Below are 24,431 nucleotides of genomic sequence, written 5' to 3' on the forward strand. Positions count from 1 at the left end.
CACTGAGTTTTTAAAACACTTAGTTTAGTAATTTAACTTTTTTTTTCCTTAAATTTTTTAGATTGTTGTTGTAGGTGTATTTGCTCTTTATCTCTGGCTTTGTGCTTCCTCTGGCCATGAGTCTTCTGAGATGTGCATAGCACAGTTTGAAAAACACAATTTAAAGGAGCTGTCCTGGTACTTCCCTGGTGGTACAGTCGTTAAGACTCAGCACTCCCAACGCAGGGGACCTGGGTTCGATCCCTGGTCAGGGAACTAGATCCCACGTGCATACCACAACCAAGGAGCCTGTGAGCTGCAACTAAGGAGCCCGTCTGCCGCAACTAAGACCCGGCACAGCCAAATAGATAAATAAATGTTTTTTAAATAAATAAATAAAGGAGCTGTCCTTCTAAAGGGAGAATGTGCAGTCTAAAATTCAACACTAAAGTTTCCCCCGAAATTTGACCTGAGAATCAAATAAGAGTTGAAAGATGTATAAAAGTCCCAATGCTCCAGATTACTTTGCAACAAAGTATATATTGTCTATTGAGGTTACTCCTGGGGTGCTTTGGGGTATGCACTCTGTTGTATTTTAGCCACAGTACTTGATGCTTTGGTACTGAGCATTTGTCTATTGACATTCTACTGTTTGGGAGAATATAATATATGTATATCTATATATTTTTTTGACAATTCAGTGTTCTTTGGATTTTTACAGAAAAATGTTCATTCCACAAGGTTTGTGACTTATTTCTGTGAGCAAGTTCTCCCTAACCTCAGTTCCTTGACTACCCCAGTGGAGGGTCTTGATATACAGTTGGAGGTAAGAGAAAATTTCTGCTTTTAGCACTGAAAAGTCATTCCCGTATTTCAACATAAATGTAAACCACTAACTTTGATCTGATTTCTAAGAGATTTAAGGCCTGGTGGTGGCTAGCTAGTAACCTCTCCCAGGATTAATTACATAGGAATGCTTTATGGATTCATTGAGAGTTTGCTACAGTAGGAAAGCACCGCCTATAGTTTTCATTATAGTCTAAGTCTCTGCCTTTGTAGCCTTAATACTTTTAAATACGTTGTTCAATTATGACAGTTCCTATCTCCATGACTGATAGAGCCAGATTCAACTGATTAACACAAAACGTCCTTTATCTCTTCTCCAATAGAATTGACTACTCTCTATCCCCTTTATATCTCAACTGTGATGTACATATACATTTTTTTTGCAGCATATAAAATACTCACATTTTTCTCCCCAATTTAACCTTATTCCTCTCTGAATCCTCAGAATCTAATGTAGAATTCTGAAAAGCACCTAGTAATGATTATTGAATTGAAATATGGAAATGTATGTGCCATTTCCTTCATGGGTCTTTAGGATAGAGAAGAGTCTCACTGTGCACTTACACTGTGGTTTCCTTCACATGTCCTGGGTTTGGCTTATCAGACTGGAATTGAGTAAAGCAGAGATGAACCTAAAGAATAGTGGCAATTACTGATACTTTGAGTTAGTATCCAGAGACTAAGTTTGATAGCAAAGGAGGCCCATCCTAAATGTTAGTAAATAATTCTTTGCTGTTACGAGTTCTTGCTCATTGCCTCTTTCTTAAACATTGTTAACCTGTAGCAGAAAGTGTATATTCTTTTCCTTACCAATTCTCACAGATATATTGAGAGTCATGAGATCTGGGTTTTAGAGTTTGCCCTGCCACTCACATACGTTGTGACTTTGCCAAGTCACATCATCTCTCTGACCTTCAGTTTCCTCAACAGTAAAATAGGGCTGCATCTCTAAATTTTTTTTCCAGTTCAAATGTTATGATTCTGTAAAAGCCTAACTGAAAAATAAGCAGTATTAAATCGTTATGTAGAATAATTATTATTTTATAACCCTTGCTCATTCAAAAAGAATGCTAATAACAGTGAATTGTGTGTTTTAGGTATTGAAACTGTTGGCTGAAATGAGTTCATTTTGTGGTGACATGGAAAAGCTAGAAACAAATTTAAGGAAACTGTTTGATAAGTTATTGGTAAGAACTTTTTTCTTTCCGTATGGCATAGTCAGTATAGAACCCCAAAGTCTAATAGTGTAGTATTAATTTCTAGATTATAGAGAACCAGATTTTGAAATGATTTAGATAATAATTGTAGTGTTAGCTGCTCAGACCACACGTTGTCTACTTTAAAAATAAAATCTGTTTTAATCTTAGGCATTTCTTCTGTTGTTGATGCTTTAGACAAAATATAATACAGGATTTATATAGTAAGTCTTTCTGCTATTCCTTTATCAAAATATTTTAAATGTTTGCACCAGATCACCATCAAGGTTGCTGCTCAAGGCCAAAAGGCTTTAGCAACCTGGAAATAAAGTCATTAATCATAATTGTGGAGAAAATAAGCCATCTTTTTTAGTTTTTAATTGGAGTATAATTGCTTTACCATGTTGTGTTCGTTTCCACTGTACAATGAAGTGAATAAGCTATATGTATACATAAAACCCCTCGCTCTTGGACCTTCCTGCCAACGCCCCCCATCCCACCTGTTTAAGTCATCACAGAGCACTGAGCTGAGCTCCCTGTGCTATACAGCAGGTTCCCACTAGCTATCTCTTTTACACATGATAGTGTTATTTATGTCAAACCTAATCTCCCAATTCGTCCCACCCTTCCCTTAGCCACCATGTCCACATGTCCGTTCTCTACCTCTTCATCTCTATTCCTGCCCTACAAATAGGTTCATCTGTACCATTTTTCTGGATTCCACATATATGCGTTAGTATGTGATATTTGTTTTTCTCTTTCTGGCTAACTTCACTTTGTATGACAGACTCTATCTAGGTCCATCCACCTCACTACAAGTAACTCAATTTCGTTTATTTTTATGGCTGAGTAATATTCCATTGTATATATGTGCTACACCTTTATCCATTCATCTGTTGATGGACACTTAGGTTGCTTCCATGTCCTGGCTGTTGTAAATAGTGCTGCAGTGAACATTGTGATACATGACTCTTTTTGAATTATGGTTTTCTCAGGATATATGCCCAGTAGTGGGATTGCTGGGTGGTATGGTAGTTCTATTTTTAGTTTTTTAAGGAACCTCCATAATGTTCTCCATAGTGGCTGTATCAATTTACATTCCCACCAGCAGTGCAAGAGAGTTCCCTTTTCTCCACACCCTCTCCAGCATTTATTATTTGTAGATTTTTTTGATGATGGCCATTCTGATAGATGTGAGGTGATACCTCATTGTGGTTTTGATTTGCATTTCTCTAATGATTAGTGATGTTGAGCATTCTTTCATGTGTTTGTTGGCAATCTATATCTTTGGAGAAATGTCTGTTTAGGTCTTCTGCCCATTTTTGGATGGGTTGTTTGTTTTTTTGATGTTGAGCTGCATGAGCTGCTTGTATATTTTGGAGATTAATCCTTTGTCATTTGATTTGTTTGCAAATATTTTCTTCCATTCTGAGGGGTGTCTTTTCATCTTGCTTATGTTTTCCTTTGCTGTGCAAAAGCTTTTAAGCTTTTAAGTTTCATTAGGTCCCATTTGTTTATTTTCGTTTTTATTTCCATTACTCTTGGAGGTGGGTCAAAAAGGATCTTGCTGTGATTTATGTCATAGACTGTTCTGCCTATGTTTTCCTCTAAGTTTTATAGTATCATTTAGGTCTTTAATCCATTTTGAGTTTATTTTTGTGTATAGTATTAGGAAGTGTTCTGATTCCATTGTTTTACATGTAGCTGTCCAGTTTTCCCAGCACCACTTATTGAAGAGGCTGTCTTTTCTCTGTTGTATATTTTTGCCTCCTTTGTCAAAGATAAGGGGACCATATGTGTTTGGGTTTATCTCTGGGCTTTCTGTACTGTTCCATTGATCTATATTTCTGTTTTTGTGCCAGTACCATACTGTCTTGATTACTGTCGCTTTGTAGTTTAGTCTGAAGTCAGGGAGCCTGATTCCTCCAGTTCCATTTTTCTTTCTCAAGATTGCTTTGGCTATTCAGTGTCTTTTGCATTTCCATACAAATTGTAAAGTTTTTTGTTCTAGTTCTGTGAACAATGCCATTGGTAGTTTGATAGGGATTGCATTGAACCTGTAGATTGCTTTGGGTAGTAGAGTCATTTTCACAATGTTGATTCTTCCAATCCAAGAACATGGTATATCTCTCCATCTGTTTGTATCATCTTTGATTTCTTTCATCAGTGTCTTATAGTTTTCTGCATACAGGTCTTTGTCTCCTTAGGTAGATTCATTCCTAGGTATTTTATTCTTTTTGTTGCAGTGGTAAATGGGAATGTTTCCTTAATTTCTTTTTCAGATTTTTTTGTTTTTAGTGTTTGGAATGCAAGAGATTTCTGTGCATTAATTTTGTATCCTGCTACTTTATGAAATTCATTGATTAGATCTAGTAGTTTTCTGGTAGCATCTTTAGGATTCTCTATGTACAGTATCATGTCATCTGCAGACAGTGAAAGTTTTACTATTTCTTTTCTGATTTGGATCCCTTTTATTTCTTTTCCTTCTCTGATTGCCTTGGCTAAAACTTACAAAACTGCCCCTATCTCTTGTCTTTTTGATGATGGCCATGCTAACAGGTATGAGCCAATATCTCATTGTGGTTTTAATTTGCATTTCCCTAATGACTAGTGATGCTGAGCATCTTTTCATGTGCTTGTTGGCCTTTCATATATCTTCTTCGGAGAAATGTCTGTTAAAGTTCTTTTGTCCATTTTTTGATTGGATTATTTGGTTTTTTGCTGTTGGGCTATATGTGTATTTATATATTTTGGATATTAACCCTTTGTCACATACATAGTTTGCAAATATATTTTTCTATTTCACAGGTTATCTTTTCACTTTGCTATATAGAAGCTTTTTAGTTTGATGTAGTCCCATTTGTTTTTTTTTATTTTGTGGCTTGTGATTTACGTGTCATATCCAAAGAATCATTACCATGACCCACATCAAGGAGCTTTATTCCTATGTTTTCTTCTAGGAATTTCATGGTTTCAGGTCTTACACTTAAGTCTTTAATCCATTTCAAGTTAATTTTTGTGAGTGGTGTAAGATATGGGTCCAGTTTCATTCTTTTACATGTACATATCTAGTTTCCCAGCACCATCTACTGAAGAGACTGTCTCTTCTCCATTGAATATTCTTGGCTCCCTTGTCAAATATTAGTTGACCATCTATGCTTGGGTGTATTTCTGGGCTCTTGATTCTGTTCCATTGGTCTGTTTCTCTTTTTTTATGCCAGTACTATACTGTTTTGATGACTGTAACTTTATAGCCTAGCTTGAAATCAGGAAGTGTGATGCCTGTTGCTTTGTTCTTTCTCAGGATTTCTTTGGCTATTTGGGGTCTTTTCTGGTTCCATATAACTTTTAGGAGTATTTTTCCTAGGAGCATCAACTTTTTTTTTGTTTTAAGTATAGTTGATTAAAATGTTGTATTAGTTTCTGGTGTACAGCAGAGTGATCCAGTTATATATATTTTTTCATATTCTTTTCCATTATGGTTTATTATAAGATATTGAATATAGTTCCCTGTGCTATATGGTAGGATCTTGCTGTTTATCTTAATTTTATATATAGTAGTTTGTATCTGCTAATCCCAAACTGCTTTTTATCCCTCCCCCTCCTTTCCCCTTTGGTAACCATAAGTTTATTTTCTATGCCTGTGAGTCTGTTTCTGTTTTGTAACTAGTTCATTTGTATCATATTTTAGATTCCACATATAAGTGACATAAGATATTTGTTTTTCTGTCTGACATACTTCAGGTGGTATGATTATCTCTAGGTCCATCCATGTTGCTGCAAATGGCATTATTGCATCCATTTTTATGGCTGAGTCGTATTCCATTGTGTTTGTGTGTATGTGTGTGTGTGTACATATATATATATATACCACATCTTTGCCCATTCATCTGTTGGTGGACATTAAGGTTGCTTCCATATCTTGGGTATTGTAAATAGTGCTGCTGTGAACATTGGGGTGCATGTATCTTTTTGAATTAGATTTTTCTCTGGATATATGCCCAGGAATGGGATTGTTGGATCATATGGTAACTCTATTTTTGGTTTTTTAAGGAACCTCCATACTCTTTTAAGAACATCAGCTTTTGATGTCAAACCCAGGTTGAATCCTGCCTCTTCAGCTTATTAACTTTGGGAAACTTACCTAAGCTCTCAGAACTTCAGTTTGTTCATCTGCCTAGTACCTAATAAATATTAGTCACTTTCACTGTCATTAGTAGTGGTAGTAGTAGTAGCAGCTATACTATAGGTTAATATGGAATGTTGACAGGCTGGGTTATTGATCCAATATGTAAAAGGGATATCTTACTTAAATTTCTGATCTTGGCAGTTTTTAATGCTTCATGTCTTCAAAGCGTGCCTTATAATTACGTGAGTATATGCTTATAATTAGAGTGTCTAGAGCAGATTGCATACATTTCTCTATTTTCATCTCTTAGGAGTATATGCCTCTCCCTCCAGAAGAAGCAGAAAACGGGGAGAACGCTGGTAATGAAGAACCCAAGCTGCAGTTCAGTTATGTGGAATGTTTGTTGTATAGCTTTCACCAGTTGGGCCGAAAACTTCCAGATTTCTTAACAGCCAAGCTGAATGCAGAAAAGCTCAAAGATTTCAAAATAAGGTGATGTATGGTTGAAGTGGCCAGTCTTTGACAAAGGTGAAAGCTATCTTGAAGCTCCCTAGATTTTGTTTTCATTTTATAAGAGCTTTTCCCCACCCTGCCTTACTGCAGTGCAAAAGAATGGAAGATCTACAAAACAGGAGTGTATATAAACATACAACTATTGTGGCATAGCAAATGCATGGGAAAAGATGACCTTTTTCAAAAATGGACTCTGGCTCTCCCTACTTGCTTCATGATCTCGGGCAGGTTCCCTAACCTCTCTAACACCCCAAATTGTCCTCAGCTGTTAAATTTATTGATAATAGTACCTGCCTTATAGAGTTGTGAGAATTAAATGAGACAATGGATGAAAAGCTTTAAGCACAATGCCTGGCACATAGTGGGTATTCAGTAAACTGTATCTGCTATTACTATCTTATAGTGTTATTAATATCTTACAGTGCAGCTGGAGGAGCAGCACTGGAGAAATCAATATAAGTCGTTTTCCTGAAGATACTTTGTATTAAATCATTGCATGAACAAATTCACATCTTAAGTTTTGAGATGCTTGGCCACTGTATCATCTGTTATTGTCCTCTATGCTTTGGTAAGGCAGAGGTTTAATACTTGGTGAAACGTTTGACCTGAAGCAGGCATCTTAGGAAATTACTCTGAAAGTGAAAAAAACAGTGATGCCACGTTGTTAAGTAGAGTTCCTAGAAGTCGGCAGGATGGAGTTACGGTACCACCTTTCTTCACATATTACCTGGGAACAAATTTGAAAAAGAGATTACTCAATATCCTTTGCAAAATCTGCAGTTTTATTTTTAAACTGGACCCTTAGGTGCAAATGGGTCAAACACTGTCCCTCCTTAGCAGGTAAACATAGAGATTAAGTGACTTGTCTGTGTCACTTGACCTTCATTTGGCTAGTGGAAGAGAAGAACCCAGGCCACCTGATTCTAGTCCCTGGCTCCTGGTTGTTTCTAATTTAGACACATACCTTGCAGGTTAACATAACAAGCTTCCTTAGCACAGTGCCAGAAGTGTTTCCCTTGCCAGGTTGAGTGTGGATCTATTCCAATTTTTGACGAGGAAAAACTGCTATTATTTTACTTATTTGTGTATCTCTTATGATCATACATTGATAATTAAAAGAAAGTCCCCCTCAAAATTCACTCTTTATTGGTAAAGGCCATTTAGCTATAGTATTCTTTGAATTTAAAAACACAGTTGAGGTATAAAAGCAAAGTTGAAGTGATGATTTCTTAATTAGCAAATACTTCTTCATTTAGGCTGCAGTACTTTGCACGGGGCCTGCAGGTGTATATAAGACAACTTCGCTTGGCTCTCCAGGGTAAAACAGGCGAGGCCTTAAAAACAGAAGAGGTAAGAATACTCAGTTACATCTTGTTGGGAAATTTTTATAATAGCCACCATTTATTACAAATTCAGACTGAATTCATATATTGAAATGTAACATTCGACTTTATTTGAAGGATGATACAACTCTAAGTTGAAGATACAGTGTTAGAAGACTACATATTTAGTTATATGCTAAGTTATATAGGAAACTTTATCATTGTTGAAATGTCTTGAATGTTTCCAATGTTTGTGAACAATGTTATCAAATGTTGATGCATACCAGTCTTTCACTAGGGTCTCATTAGCAGCATATTTTGTTTAAATATTTGATTAGCAATTGTGATATTTTTAATTTCACCTTTTTGAAGCCCAAATATTAGTTTACATTAGAAAAAAATATTAAACTGCCAATTCTATACCAAACTATATGTGTTTATATTGGGATTTTTGGTTTTCTCTGATCTCATCTATTTTGATCAGTCTTCATCTTGGTCCTAATGAAATATTTTAAGTTTTCATTGTGTCTTCCTGTAACATAAACTGATATTTTTTTTAAAACAACTGCTATGTGCCCATGATCTGTCCCCTACTCGTTTTTCAAGTAAATTGTAGATATAACACTTCTAACCTGTCAAGGGAAGATAAAGATTATTTGCTTTCTTTGCCATCTCTACACTTGTTTTAGAGTCAAGAAATAGGATTGAGCATTATCAGTAAATATAAACCAAGGAATTCTCTAACTGTAGAAATGATTCTGAAAGAGAAGTGGAATTATTCAAGTTCTATACGGGAATGAAATATACATCATGAAAGTTATTGGCATTTTAATTTAATTTTGTTTTCCTTTTGCAGAACAAGATTAAAGTTGTTGCATTGAAAATAACAAATAATATCAATGTTTTAATCAAGGTAAGTCTTCCTTTCTTATCAAGTCATCCCAGCCAGCTAGAAAGTTAGTGCAAGAGGTTTTCCGTATGTCTTTATGTCTGCAATGGTACTGGTTAAGGAGAGACGCCATTACATTCCAGACGTTTGGCCTTTTAAAGCTTTATGCCTTTTATAACACCGAGTGATGTTTTTGTAGCTATTATAGAATAATACATTGTTTTATTTATTTAAAAGTTATTGCAGAAGATACTGCAAACAAAGGGAGGCATGACCCAGAGCATTGGAGCAGATACATTTAGACTCAGAAATTTCACTGACTTAAGTTCTTGTAGTCTTAATACTATCGGGTCCTTTTGAATGACCAATAATACCCTGCTTTGCTTACACTAAGAATGAACAGTCTTATGTGGCACATGAAATGTTGTCCTGTGGTCTTTTCTGTTAACTTGTCTATGTAATAAATTGAGAGTTTTCTATACTTACCATTAAGCCATAAATATCCTTCAGTTCTGTTTACCCTTCCCAAGTATCTGTTAGCCTAAACAAAAAACTAATAACCTGAGAGAACAAAAAAGGAATCACAACAAAGTAGCCATCATTTGATACTGTAAGTTAACAGTACTGTTATAAGTTGATAGTATTGTAGCCAGATGGGAGAAAGAAATATTTGTAACACTTATAGCACAAAGCTTAACAGCAACAAAATCAGGGCTAGTGATATGCCTTAAAACTAATCTGGTAAAAATCCCTTGGAATACTTACTTTTTATCAGAAGAGAAAGAGAAGCTTTTCAGAGAAAACAGTGAGACATTGAGGGATGAGTATCATTGCCAACAGGAAAAGTGAAAAGGCATTAAAAACAGAAGAGGTAAGAATACTGACTCACATCTCAAAGAAAATTTTTATCATAGCCACCATTTATTTCAAATCTTAAATATAAATAATTTCAAATGGTGGATTAATACATTAAAATGTGAGATTTGACTTTATTTGAACTGATGGTATAAGTCAAAGTTGAAGATATACTATGATGTTAAGAACATTTTAAACTTAGCAAATACTATGACCCAACACATGGAGATGAGACAGTTTCCTGTTTAGGAAACCATAGTCATTTAAAGATGACTGCAGTAGGAAGTTGCATGGGGAAGAATGATGAATAGGGTCAGCAACCAATGTGTAGGGTACCTGACCAAAAAATTCTGAAATATTTTTTTAGTATGACATAATTCTTTGTTTTAGGGAAATCACAAGAAAAACTGGTGTGCTTTGGTCCATCCATGGCATCTGCTTGCAATTTTTAGTTCCTACCTAACCAGACGCATCTAATTCCAAAATTTACCTTCACTTCTATTTCAGTGAATCCACAAACTATACTCCAGTTTCCCATTGTCACCTGAGATTTAACATGTTTAAAATTGAAGACTTCCCCCTTCTTCTTCCTGTTGACACTTTCTTAATAAATAACATTATTATATGCTAAATCACTCCAGCTAGAAACCTCAAGCATTTTTGTTTCAAAGGACTTTATATTGGCTAATTCCCTGCATTTATCTGGTACCCTGGACTTAAGTTTTATATAGTAGGAGGTGATTTTTATTCACATATTCATTTTAACTGTGAAAGAAACTTAGTTTACTTTTATCAGATTTTGCCTGTATATAAAAATTAGAGTAAAACTGGTAAGAAATGTTAGGTAAAATACCAAGAATAAATATATTTAGAAATTCATTCATAGTTTTGAGGGTATTATGAGGTTAGATTATTTCAGTTCTAGATTATGTTAACATTTAAATTAAGCAAATATTTGCATTACCTTATATTAATAATTTAGTACTTAAATCTTGTGGGTTTTTTCCTTATTGGTAATATATAGATATTTGAGGGGAAGAAAAACATGATTAGCCAGACCTTTAGTTTTGTTCTAGTTTTGAACCACTTAAAAACCTGCAAAAGCAAATGCAGAGTGCACCATTGTATCTTCCTTAAAGCACGTCAGTGACTGCTCCTGTGCAAAAGAAACTACTTGTGGATTTGATTAAAGTTGATAAATATTGATATTTTTGTCCTATAACTTGAAATGACATTTGAAAAAAGTTAGCTGCAGTTTCTTAAGTGATGTGTGCAAAATAACATTGAAGTAGTAGATGTAATTCGTAAACAAAATTGTCCTTGTTTACTTTTCTCTTGCAGTTTAATTTTTAGGTTATTATTTTAGTCATCAGCACAAAAGCAAGAAGGATAAATTAGTTTCCCGTCCTAAAATTAAAATGTGTCTCCCTGTTTCCTACCCTTACCACCACTCCCCACACCACCAAACACATTAGAAATCTCTAATTTTGTCTCTTCAGGATCTCTTCCACATTCCTCCTTCTTATAAGAGCACAGTAACATTATCCTGGAAACCTGTACAGAAGGTTGAAATTGGGTAAGAAACATATTTAAAGGGATTAAAGTGTTCTAATATTTGAGTTACAAATATGAAAAAATCTGAATTCAGATTTTACATTTCCTGTACAAAATGGTACGTTATTAGTTAAATGATTCTTAATAAGATGTTAAACTATGATTATTAAAAGCATGACTTAAAATATAAAATCTAATCTAGTATTTATAAAATAAACTGGTAGAATACAACTCTGGAATTTTCAAGCCTTTGTCCATATTGCTGTAACTTAATAAGACTTTCCTGACAAGTTTTATAAAATGAGTCACTTGTGTATAATCTGTGAAGCTACATATTTCAGATTGTTGTAAAGCCTTGTAAATGCCCCTCTGACAATGTCTGCATAACTAAAGCACAGTTAATTTGATGACATCAGAATGTTATTTCCTTTTTTCTGATGTGACTGTCATCTTTTGGATGTCTTTTGTAACAGATATAATAAATATATTGATAGCCTCTGGTATAAAAGAATTTTTTTTAATTGCTGTTCTTCCTACCATTATAGGCAAAAGAGAGCCAATGAAGATACAACTTCAGGCTCACCACCCAAGAAGTCTTCAGCAGGACCAAAAAGGGATGCCAGGCAGATTTATAATCCTCCTAGTGGGAAATATAGCAGCAATTTGGGCAACTTTAATTATGGTGAGCGTTTCCGTTTGGGTACAAGCAATATGAGAGATTAGGCAGAAATTGTGTTGTACTTGATTTTAATTACTAATTAAATAGACTATCATAGTTCTTTCAGGTGACTTTTCGAGTTAGTTTGGGGAACCTGAACTGTTGGGGAAACAACTTAACCCATTCCTTTCTGACTCACCGTTGTGGGCTCACTGAATTGAGCATGTAACACTGAGAACCTGAAAAATGTGCCTCTTGTATTCAGAGGAGCCAACAGAAAAAAAAAGGAAGGAAGACGGCATGAACCCTCTATTCCTGGTTTTCCCTGTTTTAGCTTCAAGGCAAGACATTTTGTGCATTCTCCCTCAAGAATGTATATAGCTTCCATTCTTGGCAGATGTGGTATTAATGATCCTTCTTGGCCTTAGTCAGCCTACTGCTTGTCCTCCCATCTTCTGCACTACTTCAAAAGGAGAAGTTCTAGAAGGTAGAGTGAGATGTTAAAGCATCATCTAGCAAAGAAGATGTGTCCTGTTGCAGTCTCCCCCACTGCCCAGAGTGCAGTCCTCCTTTCAACTTTAGACATTAGTGCAAGGAGAGCTTCCCACTAGTCCAGTCTCTCCCAGGACTGTTGAATCAGAAGTGAAGTTTGTCTCACTGGCTTATAAAGAAAAATGGACAAAAATTTCACTGACTCAGATCCTTAATCTTGCTTAAGAAGACCAAGTTTAATATTCAAAACCAAACATACTTGTGATTGGTTTTGGTTACCAAGCAGAATTGATTCTGCAGTAATTATTCCCAAAAAAGTACATTCTGAAGAATATGCTCTCTATAATTGTTTCTAGGGTGAGATGATTGTGACGTTAAGTAAATTCCTCCTACGATAGCTAAATTCCTCTAATATCTGAGCAAACAGATTATAGAAAGGCAATTTTAGATTGTGAAATGAACCCTTCTACTCCAGTCAGACTCTTTGAGGCAACTTTAGTGTAGAAAAGATCACTGAACTCTTTTACTTATATAATAATAAGTAAATGTGCATCTCTTAGCTTCTTTTCCTAGCTGAAATAAAGGGATAACATAGAGCTTCAAAACTTCAAAAAATATTTGCAAAAGCATTTTTTAAATGGAAACGATGCTGTTACTTCATTGCATGAAATATTGTCCTCTGTCATTTGTATGATTTAATGTGGTGTTTATCAAAACCATTCTTAAGATCAACTATTCTCTTAGATACTATCTTCATTTGATATAGATGAAAGTAATCAAGAGGTATGGCAATACATAGAGAATTAAATTGTATTTATTTTCACTTAGGCAAGTCAGTTACTCTGAATTTCCGTAAGCATTTTGCCCTGTGAAATTCATTACCTGCCTGATAGGGAGAATCAGATGATGTGATGCATGTGGAAAAGAGATGTGGAAAATGCAAAGCCTTAGGTTGTATGTGATTTTTAAAAAATTATCAATGTGAAAAAAATAAGCAGTTTTACTCAGGACAAATATCCAGGGAATTCCCTGGCAGTCCAGTGGTTAGGATTCCACACTTTCACTGCCGGGGGCTTCGATCCCTGGTCAGGGAACTAAGATCCCACAAGCTGCACAGTGCAGCCAAGAAAAAAAAAATCCAGGAGTCACAACCTGAGTTGTTCCGTAGTCCTCAAAGTAACGGAATGGCAGAACAGACAAAACTGTTGTCTTTTGTGTCTGGTATTCTTGTACTTTAATATTCCTATAGGGGTGAACCTTGTAATTGGAGTGCTTGTCATAAATTGAATTACAAAGCAAACTAAACTCTGATTGTTCTTATTGGAAAGTAGGAACAAAATTTCTGCTAGTACTTTTATTTTGGGGAGTTGAATGTGTCAGATTGTAAGTATTCTCATAGTAACAATTCAGAGAGTTTCCCTGGGTTTCTTTCACCCATTCGGTTGAAAACCGTTCTTGGTACTATAGATGAGAATTGGTGGACCAATCTACCTCAAATTTTTTCTACCTTTTTTATGTCCTTTCCTTAGGGAACTGACATTGGGTCAGTTCCCTAAGGAAAGTTTCCTTAGGGAACTGACAGTGGGTCAGTTCCCTAAGGAAAGTTTCCTTAGGGAACTGACAGTGGGTCAGGAAGAAGGAGAAACTGTTGGATTTTTTTTCCTGGGATGTCAGAGTTGTCTCAAAGTTGGAGGGAAAAAATGTTTTGTGTTCTTGAGTCTTTAATACGTAGATTTTATTACCCACATTTGGCAAAAACATCATAATTCCACTTCTCTATATCAACCAAGCTCAATTTTATTTTTCCAAGGAAGACTTGGTTGCATGGGGGGGTTTTTTGTTTTGTTTCTGAAGAGTCATACACACTGAAGGGTTGGGAAATTTACTCCTTTTGTGTTATAGGGAACCAGGTAATACTAATATCGCTCTTATTACAGTGAACAAGTCTACTGCAAAGAAAATAGATTGTGCCAGTGTCATGGGCCTGAACTTGTTCACTACAGAGAAGGAGCCAGAATTTGTGATTGTTCTTTGAGTCCATGTAGGCATACTTAGACTTCTTTCCTTATCCAAGTTTATCACTTTACTAACCAATGTCTCTGTTATTTGCTTTATCAAATGGCGTTTGTTCCCGTAACTTAGTTCAGCTTCCTGGTGCATTTTCAGTCAAATTATTTGCAAACATATACCCATGTTTAGTTTTCCTTCGTGCAGAACAGAGTTCCCTGGTAACCCACAAGTACTAATTCTATGTTTTGTGACTTGTATCCTTCAACTTTTACCTTTTTAGAATATAAAAATAATTTTTAAAGTATAATTTTAACTGTAAGCAGTGTTAGTAAGCTTGAAACCATTGAAAAGATCATTAAAATGCAGAATAGTCCCTCAGGATGAAGAAAAAAGAAAGTTTGGTGACTCCCTGTACTGTAGAAATGGCTGCCTCGGCTGCAGATCAGAAAGAAATAGCCAATATAGAAAAGATAATCACAGCAAATAATACCTTCATACTATGTATTTAATATACTTAATAGATATACTGAACAATTGAGGGTAACTGAGTTCTTCATATTAAAATTGATTGAAAAACAATTGAAAGGGTAGATTTTAGTAGTCTGTTAGCTTATAGCTAATAATGATAGCTATGGGGGTGTTGATTTGTTAAGTGTGTCGATGTAAACTGAGAAATGAAGGTTATATAATGAGTATGATAGGGGGAAAATATGCAGACATCTGCATGGGTAAAGCCAAGTCTTAAACAGCCAAAAATGCAGGAGTTACAGCATCAAGAAGTTGCTGTATTAAGGTTGCTATGCTCCCAGAATGTACCACAGTCATTGCATCTATCACTGGGAGTATCTTACCCACAGACGACCTCTGATTTTCTGAACGTGTTGGCTCACGATGGTTTCATTTAAACAGTTTGCATACCAAGCAACTTAGAAAAATGTGTCATGACATGAGAGGTGACTTTGAATCAGATTCTGTTCTGTTACACAGGTAAATGTTGGCTAAGCTGGGGAAAGGTCTAGTTAGTTTTCTAACTCAAGAGTTTCTGGAGGGGAAAAAAAAAAAAGAAGAAATCAAAACATCACCCAAATACAGTAACTATATTTCTAGCCATAATGGCAAAAAATGGATTGCAACACTGACTTGATAGGAATTTTTCAAGCCTCCAGTATTATGGATCAAAAATGGCAACACCAGATTCTTTTTATTGCTCCTAACAAGATTGCTGCAATGAGGAAGTTTGAAAAGTTCCAATGAGGAGATTCTATCTCCAGAATTAGAAGTTTGAGACTAACTTATACATGATGAAAAGTCCTGCCTTGCTGATAACTTCAATCAGTTTTCTTCACTGGAAAGACTCCTTTGAGGAATATTTCTCTGGAGCTGTAAAACAGACTGACCAATAAATCAAGGACTCAATCTACCATATGACACAAGTAACTTGATTTTTCAGCAAAAGATATCCTTAATTTACATCAGTAACCCAAACACTGTAATATATACATATCACCTTTTTGGCAGCACTCTGAGCAGCTCATACATAGCTGAAAAAGCAGTGAGGAAAGCCGTCGGAATTTGTATCAACATTATTTTGAAATATGGTGAGCAAAACAAATTGCCTATTTGTTGCATTTGAAAGGTACATTTTTCATTCTAGCCTGATTTTTCAGAATTGATCATTGATAGTCTAAGATATTTTACATATATGGCACTAACTTTTGAAGGCCAGTGGCTTTAATTCCATATTAAGTATAGAAATTTTTCTAGTTTCGTTAATTATCTTTGGTAGTGATAGACCCCAAAATAAAGAACTAACAATGTAGTTATAACATTGTCACCTTGAAATATCTTTATTAATGGGATACATTTAATTGAGTACCTACTGTGAATGTAGGCACCTTGCGATATGTGCTTTGGCATATATGATGCCCTGGTTTTATGTGAAGATTGAATTTGTAGATGGACTAGCAGAATACCGATGCTGTTTGTATAGAGCCTACTGCTGCATTCAGAGCTGCAAGCTACATAACTTCTGTGTGTGCTGTCCCGCGAAGTCCTGAACAAGACCTAAACCCTTGTTCGCTTTTTCGTAGAGCAGAGAGGAGCCTTCAGGGGAAGTAGAGGTGGCCGAGGTTGGGGAGCACGAGGAAATCGTAGTCGGGGAAGACTCTACTGAATGAGAAGTCACAGTCTTCAGCATTGTCTTGAGCTTAATATACTTAAATTCTACTACTCTACTCATTGGATTGCCGGGGATGTCCCTTTAAAAAGACTGCTGCCTTCAGCTAAAAACTTAATGTTCTTTATACCTTTGTATGTATGATCTACTTTTGTAATAGACCATGGTTGTGTCCAAGGTAAAACCACAGCGATATTTTTGGATGCTTTGTCTGCAATCTTGACTTGTTTTTGCAATATCACCATTATTCAGACTTCATATTGTGAATCTTTTAAACATCTTGATAATTTGTTATTGAGAGCTATTCAAATCTAAAATGTAATAAAATTCAGTCTAGTTCTGATAACTGGTAAAGATCATCAGTTCTGAAAGGTTACTGACTTTCCTGTCCTCTCTTTCTTGCCCCCAGCCAACATATGGAGAAGAGTAATGGTCAGTCTTAACATTTTATTTTCATTGTTATTTAATAAAGCCGCTAGGCAATGGTGCAGCATTCCTGGCTTCTGTCAGTAAAGCAAAATACTTACCAGCTTTCTTAAAATGTAGAAATGACATTACATTTTTAGGAGGAAGTAAGTTGCTTTGCACTGCTTACTTAACTCTTCTCCATATGTTGTGATATAAATTTTTGAATATGGGATCTTACTATTTGCATAGAAATGTGTATGTATAATATACATACATACATGAGCATATATCTGTGTATGTGTGTGTGTGTGTGTGTATATATATATATATATATATATATATGCATGCTGCGAAACTTGACTACACAACATAAGTCATTTTTTAAAATTCCAGGAACGGGTAGTCTTTGACACGGTGATTATCCTTTTGAGGCTGAATCCATTATTAACTTGTTATCTAGGTTTTCCTTCCAGTAGTGAGGGCTTTTGAGTCAGTTGCACTTACATGATTATTGTTATTTAAAACTAAAAATAAACAAAGGCTGCATTTTCAAAGATAAATTTGGAGATCCCTGTTGGAGAAATACAGCCAGAATATTGAATCTGATGTACATATAGGTTTCTACAGGATGAGATAGAATAATTTAGAATTGGGGGATTTGATAACCAGGGCAGCCCAGAAAAAGTGACTTGGTAACATGGTATACCAGTAAGTAAGGGATGCTCTCTCAGTTTGCTTTTGCCACTTTCAAGATTTTAACTTCTCAGGTTATTAATCAAAATTATTGTATAAGTTAGTCAATAGAGTCTTTAGGTTAAAACAACAGATGGGGGGTTTGTGGAGTGTTTAATGTCATGGGCATTTTTAGTAGCATAGGCCCTTTGCTCTGCATTTGAATGTTTCATATATTTTTGTTCCACAGTTAATCTTCCCTCCCCAAGTTTGCTATTCAAATCCAATGCCTGAGTGACATTTTCTAGTAGTTTGATCTTTTTTTTGAGGCATAGTTTGTGATTCCAATACAGGTGTCTTGATTACTGTTACCTCTATACTGGGGGTATAGGCAAAACCCCTTTGTTAGAATTACTGCACATGTATATGGGGAAAATATTTTTTGAAGACTAGGATGATACAAGTGAGCAAAAGAAGTTGGTCAGCTTGACTATGGAGTGGTGGCAATAATCTCTAAACATTCCAAAAGACAGTGAGCTGAACCTAAGCTCCCTTGGAATCTGAGCAGACACAGGAACATGGAATTTCCATTTGAAAACTGTGACCAGGTAGCCTGGACCTCAACGGCAGATCAGCCAGTGGCCTAAAGCCATTTGAAGTATAGATGCTGTTTGGGGACAGTTATATAAATTTGAACATTAAGTGTAATTTTTCCTCTTTTTCTTTTTAATATTTGTAAACTCAAAGCTGAGCAGAAGTGACTTTACTTTCTCAAGTTTGATATTAAGTTGACTGTGTTCCTTCCTTTACCACCTCATTGTTCCCCTTCCCTTTCCTAAGGCAATAGTGCACAACTTAGGTTATTTCTGCTTCAAAACTTTGAACGAAAAACTTCATGCCACGAATTTTTTTTCTTTTGCAAGACACCTGTATATCCCCTTGTTCAAATGTAAATGTTCCCTTATGCTTTTGAAATAAATTTCCTTTTGTAATTTTGTTTTGTGTCTTGTGTTACAATTATAACTTCAGATTCTTGGATATTCATTAAACATTTATTCATTGCTTCTCATGTGCCAAACAGTGTGTTAGACCATGAAAATATAAAGATGGAAAAAATATTGCTCTGCTTTCAAGGGTTCAGTATTACAAGTTATCTTTCATTTTCAACCTTTTGGATTTATTTTTAGAAGCTAATACCCTTCTGAAAAAAGGATTTGGTTCTTTCTGTCAAAGCAAAACATCAGACACTTGCCAAATCATTATGAAATAATTTCTTCCCTCAAGTTATTATGTAAAGCAACTTCTTATTTTGACTCCCAGCCTTTATTTGTTTTCCTGAAGTAGCACCAAGGATGGATCAGAAAAAGTTACCTAAATTCTCTTGGTGATCACATCCAGTCCTATGTCTGTAATACCATCTACATGCTGAGGACTGCCAGACGTCTATGTCCATCCTTTCTTGCCTGGAGTTTCATAATAGCCTCCTGATTGATCTCCCAGCTATTACACTTGACTATAGCCTGTTCTAAACACAGCAGCAAAGAAACATACACTCTTCTACTTGAAGTTGTTCAATGACTCCTCGTTTTAGAATAAAAATCAAAAACACTACCATGGCTTAAAAGTTTCTGACCTCAGCTGCTGCTCTGCCCCAGTCAGTCAGCTTCATGCAGCTAGGCAAAGACACACTCCTACCTTAGAATCTGCACTGGCTGTTCCTTCTAGCCACATATCTGCCTGTCTGACTCCACGCCTTCGATTCCTCAAAGATCACCTTCTCAAGGAATCCTGTTTAATACCGCAATGCCCCTTTCTACCCTGCCAAGACTTCAGAACCCACTTACCCTACTCAATGTTCTCTGGAGCATTTGCCAACTTCTAACATACTATCCTAATTATACTGTATATTGGGTTAGCCAAAAATTGCTTTCAGTTTTTAAGTAAAAATAAAAGGCATTTTTCATTTTCACCAAGAACTTTATTGAACAATGTATTCACCCTTTTATTCCACTACCTTCTGCCATTTTTCAGGCAACTTCATAATTCCATCTTCCCAAAACTTTTTATCTTTTTGAAACAAAGAATTGTTCCAGGTGCCTTATACAGCCTTCCAGGGAATTGAAATTTTTCCATTAAGAGAATTTTGTAAAGACCGAAATAAGTGGAAAGCCGAACGTGCAATGGCTGGTGAATACAGTGGACGAATCAGAACTTCCCAGCCAAGCTGTAACAGTTTTTGCCTGGTCATCAAAGAAACATGCAGACTTAAGTTATCCTGATGGAAGTTTATGCGTTTTCTGTTGACTAGCTCTGGATACTTTTTGTCAGGTGCTGCTTTCAGTTGGTCTAATTGGGAGCAGTACTTGTTGGAATTAATCACTTGGTTTTCCAGAAGGAGCTCATAATAGAGGACTCCCAATCCCACCATATACACAACATCACCTTTGGATGAAGATCGGCCTTTGGTGTGGTTGGTGGTGGTTTATTTCGCTTGCCCCACGATCTCTTCCGTTCCACATTACTGTACAGTATCCACTTTTCATCGCCCATCACAGTTTGTTTTAAAAACGGAACATTTTCATTACGTTTCAGTAGAGAATCACATGCGGAAATACGGTCCAGAAGGTTTTGCTTATGTGGAATCCAAACATCAAAGCGATTCACGTAACCAAGCTGGTGCAAATGATTTTCAACACTTGATTTGGATTTTTTGAGTATGTCAGCTATCTCCTGCATGGTTTAACGTTAATTGTTCTCAATTAATGTCTCGATTTGATCGCTATCAACTGTAACTGGTCTACCTGACCATGGAGCATCGTCCAGCGAGAAATCTCCAGCACGAAACGTCGCAAACCACTTTTGACACGTTCAATCAGTCACAGCACCTTCTCCATACACTGCACGAATCTTTGTTTGCGTTTTGGTTGCATTTTTTCCTTTATTGACATAATAAAGCATGATATGCCAAAAATGTTGCTTTTTTTCTTCCAACTTCAATATTAAAATGGCTACACAAAAGTTCACCAATTTTGATGTCTTTTTTTAAATGCTGACATGACAGCTGTCACATACAATCTAACAAAATTGTTTCGAATGAAGTTAAAGACAACTAAGTGCTACTAGAGCCATCTTACGGAAAAAAATGGACGAGTCTTTTGGCCAACCCAATAATTTACCATATTTTTAGTGTCTCCCCCTGGTAGAATGTAACATGGCTAAAATGCCACAAAGGTAAGGATTTTTGCATTTTATTCATTGATAATCCCATACATCTAAAACAATGCTTAGTACATAGTAAGCTTTCAATAAATAATACGTAGAAGGCAGTGTTTTATGCTGAGGATATAGTGGTAAACAAGATAGGCAAACTCTCATGGAGTTTACATTCTATTATGCAGAGGCTAATTAATAAGCTGATTTCAGAGAGTAGTGTTATGAGGACACTGAAGCATTCTAAGGTGATAACTTGTAAGAGCTCACATAGAATGGTTAGAAAAAGTCTCTGAGGAATTCATTTGAGCTGAGTCCTGGATGATGATTTGGAGCCAGCCTAGTGAAGATCTCAAGGAAAGGCATTTGAAATGGAGGCAACAGAACGTGCAGAACCCTTGGCTTTAAGAATACCAGGCTGTGCTAAAGAATGAGTTCTCAAAGTGCTTAGGTTCCTAATCTCGACCCCAGAACTCCTAAACTCACCTTCGATGAACTACTTTCAGTAACTCAGAGGGGACATGCTCTTTCTGATCCTGGGGCATGTTTCCTCTGTCTGGAAAATCTTTGTTCCCTGACTCTCCCTCTCCCATTCATCAGACTAACATTCCTTCTTCAGGTCAGACTAGATTTCACTCTCCCTGGGTAGCCTTTCTGCCCATGCTGGGCACAGGACCATGTACAGGGTGCTCCTTCAGCTCACTATCCTTCCTCCCCATTTTGGAAACCATAGGAGGAACTCAAATCAGTTCTGATGGGTAGAAAACAGCAAGTGGGATTTAATTCTAGCAAGTGTGATGGAAACTAAAACAAATGAAATCTAATTTATCAAAATCCTAAGAAACTGTAGATTTATTCCTAGAAGTTGTACATTTAAAACTAATATAGCCACAAATAAGAAAGTAAAATTCTGGTCATCATAAAGGGTTGATAAGAGAAACAAGATCTGAGACAAAGCCTAGACAGACTACTACATACAGTTCCAGTCTGTATTCTTCAAGAAATACGTAAGAATAGGAAACAAGAGCAAATAAAAGATGAAGGAATGGTATTTCTAGAAGGAAAAACTAAAACTTGGTATGCTATAAAGTGATGGATAAGATCAAAAAGCACAAACGCACTAAAAGGTTTGAATAGAATGAACTTGGATTTAATCATAAAATCAGGATACTGAAAGTTGGGTGTATGTGAGGGAGTAAAAGCTGGGGGTGGGGCGGGTATGACCTGTAGCTACTTACAGACTGAACAGTCACAATACAATTACTCCATAGAAACTGTCGCCCCCAAATGTATTAACAGCTGCAAAGATTTGGATAAATTAATGGCTGGTAAGTCTGTATCAGGAAAAGTCTTTTGAGGCTGACCATCATGTTATCCTCAAAGCAGCCCTAGTGTCACTGTGAGTTAGAATCCTGGGCTGATTTGACACTTGGTCTCATCCAAAGTAGTCCTCACGCTTCAGACTGCCACACTACTGGCGAACTATTTCTAAATGAAATTACTACGTTTCATAATTTCTAATGAAATTAATATTTAGGTATCCCCTGTCTCTTCTTTGAAAACCCTCTTCACTTTGTGTATGGCTGCTGGGGAGATACACCTGGATAGCCCCTCCTGCCATAACCAGCCTCCCTCCCTATCCACCCTTTCAACCTCCACCAGTTCAAAATCACTGAAGGAATTAACTATATGTAGCAGGCTGCCAATAATTCCTTCTATTCCCAATCAAACACGCTGCTTCACTTATCAAGATGAGTGTTTCCATTTCCCCTTAAATCTGGGCCAGCCTTGTTACTTTCTTTGATCAACAGAATGCAGAAGTGACACTTTTCTGGGCCTGGCCCTCAAGGAGCCTGACAGCTTCTACTTTCACTCTTTTGGAGCCCTGAGCCACCACGTAAGAAACCTCTGTAACTAACTACTGGGACTGAGAGAGAGAGGCCCAGCCACCCCTAGCCATTTCAGCCACTCCTGGTAAGCACTAGGCATGAGTGAAGCCATTTGGGAACATTCCAAACCCAGCCAGGGTCCCAGCTGTATGAAGCCTTATGAGTGACCCCAGCTAACAGCAGGAGGGGCAGAACCACCAGCTGAGTCCAGCCAAAAAATATATAATAAATCATGGTATAAAGCTTAAAATTTAAGCCACAAAGGTTTACGTTGGTTTACTATGAAGCAAAAGATAATCATTTAACAGAATTTAAACCAGGGTGTTAACTCTCTCAGGAACATTTATATCTTAAGTATTTTCTCTCAGAAATAAACAGTATAGAGATCCTTCACAACATTCAGATAAAGTGGCCCAAGAGAGGAAATTAATAATCCAGAAAGATCATTTTATCATTGTCCAATTCCCAACTTCAAAAAAAATCTATAATTTATAATGATAGTGATAAATTAAAGGACCTATGTGCTAAAATACTTTATGCTGAAAGACCAAATTACATGCAGTTATGGGTTTTCCTATCATTTGTTCAACTAAGAATTGAATCACAATTTAGAGATTATCAGCAATTTTGGTAACTACCATCTTATATTTCTACAGGTTTTATGTAAGCATGAAGAGAAAATATGTACTTAAAATGGAAAAAATATCAGGTCTTAGAACAACAGAATAAAAGAAGGGTAACAGGTGATCTATTTGGATGTAGAAAATTGGTAGCAACAATTTTATTTGGATTAGAAATTTTCATTGTTTTATTCACATAAAATGGGAAAGCTACCTTTTGGGGGTATAAAATACTAAACAAACTAACCACTTAAGTATGGAAGCTTTATGGAAGATAAAAATACATTAGTATAGGAAATGCTTCCTGCCCTCAGATGCTAACAGTCTAACTAGTTAAACAAAGAGCTACTCAAGAGTTTAGCTGTTCAAAATGTACAAAGTAATATCACAAAGCAACATGGTATTAATTGTCATATTAGTGTTACAGAATTCAGAGGAGGCAAATAGAAGTTGACAGATTTTTTTTACAATCTGGGATTTAAGCTATACCTTAAATAATATATTTTAAAAGAGCAAGAGAGGGATTTTAGGCAAGGAACAAGATGAGCAAGAGCACTTCTAAGTGTTACTGTGTGATGCTTAAAACATAGTTCAGTAAGACTAGAGGTGTGGAACTAGGCAGTCAGGATCCGTGGCAGGCAGGATTCTAAGATGACCCCCAATGATCCTTGCCCTCATAAAATCTTCTCCCTTGAAAGTGGGGAAAATGCGTGAATACGATATCATTCCTCAGTTTTATGTTATATGGCAAAGGGAATTTTTGCAGATGTCACTAAGGTTACTAATCAGTTCATATGGGGCTACTCAAAAGAGAGGTTATCCAGGTAGACCTTATCTAATCACATACATGCTTAAAATCTGGGCCTAGAGATCAGAGATGGAAGAAGTCAGAGATATAAGTGATGGAGACATTTCCCTGCTTGCCTTGAAGAAACATCTGCCATGCTGAGAAAGCCACATGGCAAGGCATGGTGGGTGACCTAGGAGTTGAGAATGAGGACAGTCAGTAGCCA

General features: G+C 36.2%; 1 protein-coding gene across 2 annotated transcripts in view; it reads left to right on the forward strand.

Moving 5' to 3' along the window:
- Positions 1-18,654, forward strand: part of API5 (apoptosis inhibitor 5) — a 37,461-nt gene extending 18,807 nt beyond the window's left edge. Inside the window, exons 7-14 of one of the 2 annotated variants that reach the window (XM_082845758.1) lie at positions 701-805; positions 1,923-2,012; positions 6,461-6,642; positions 7,920-8,013; positions 8,842-8,898; positions 11,229-11,305; positions 11,829-11,965; positions 16,534-18,654. In XM_082845758.1, coding sequence (XP_082701884.1) covers positions 701-805; positions 1,923-2,012; positions 6,461-6,642; positions 7,920-8,013; positions 8,842-8,898; positions 11,229-11,305; positions 11,829-11,965; positions 16,534-16,616 — 825 coding nt within the window. In that variant the 3' untranslated portion in view covers positions 16,617-18,654. The remainder of the gene's footprint in view (positions 1-700; positions 806-1,922; positions 2,013-6,460; positions 6,643-7,919; positions 8,014-8,841; positions 8,899-11,228; positions 11,306-11,828; positions 11,966-16,533) is intronic. The other variant, XM_082845759.1, reaches the window with a different exon arrangement.
- Positions 18,655-24,431: the final 5,777 nt, after the last annotated feature.

Source organism: Leucopleurus acutus, assembly GCF_964270905.1.
Source record: "Leucopleurus acutus genome assembly, chromosome: 8".
NCBI lineage: Eukaryota > Metazoa > Chordata > Mammalia > Artiodactyla > Delphinidae > Leucopleurus > Leucopleurus acutus.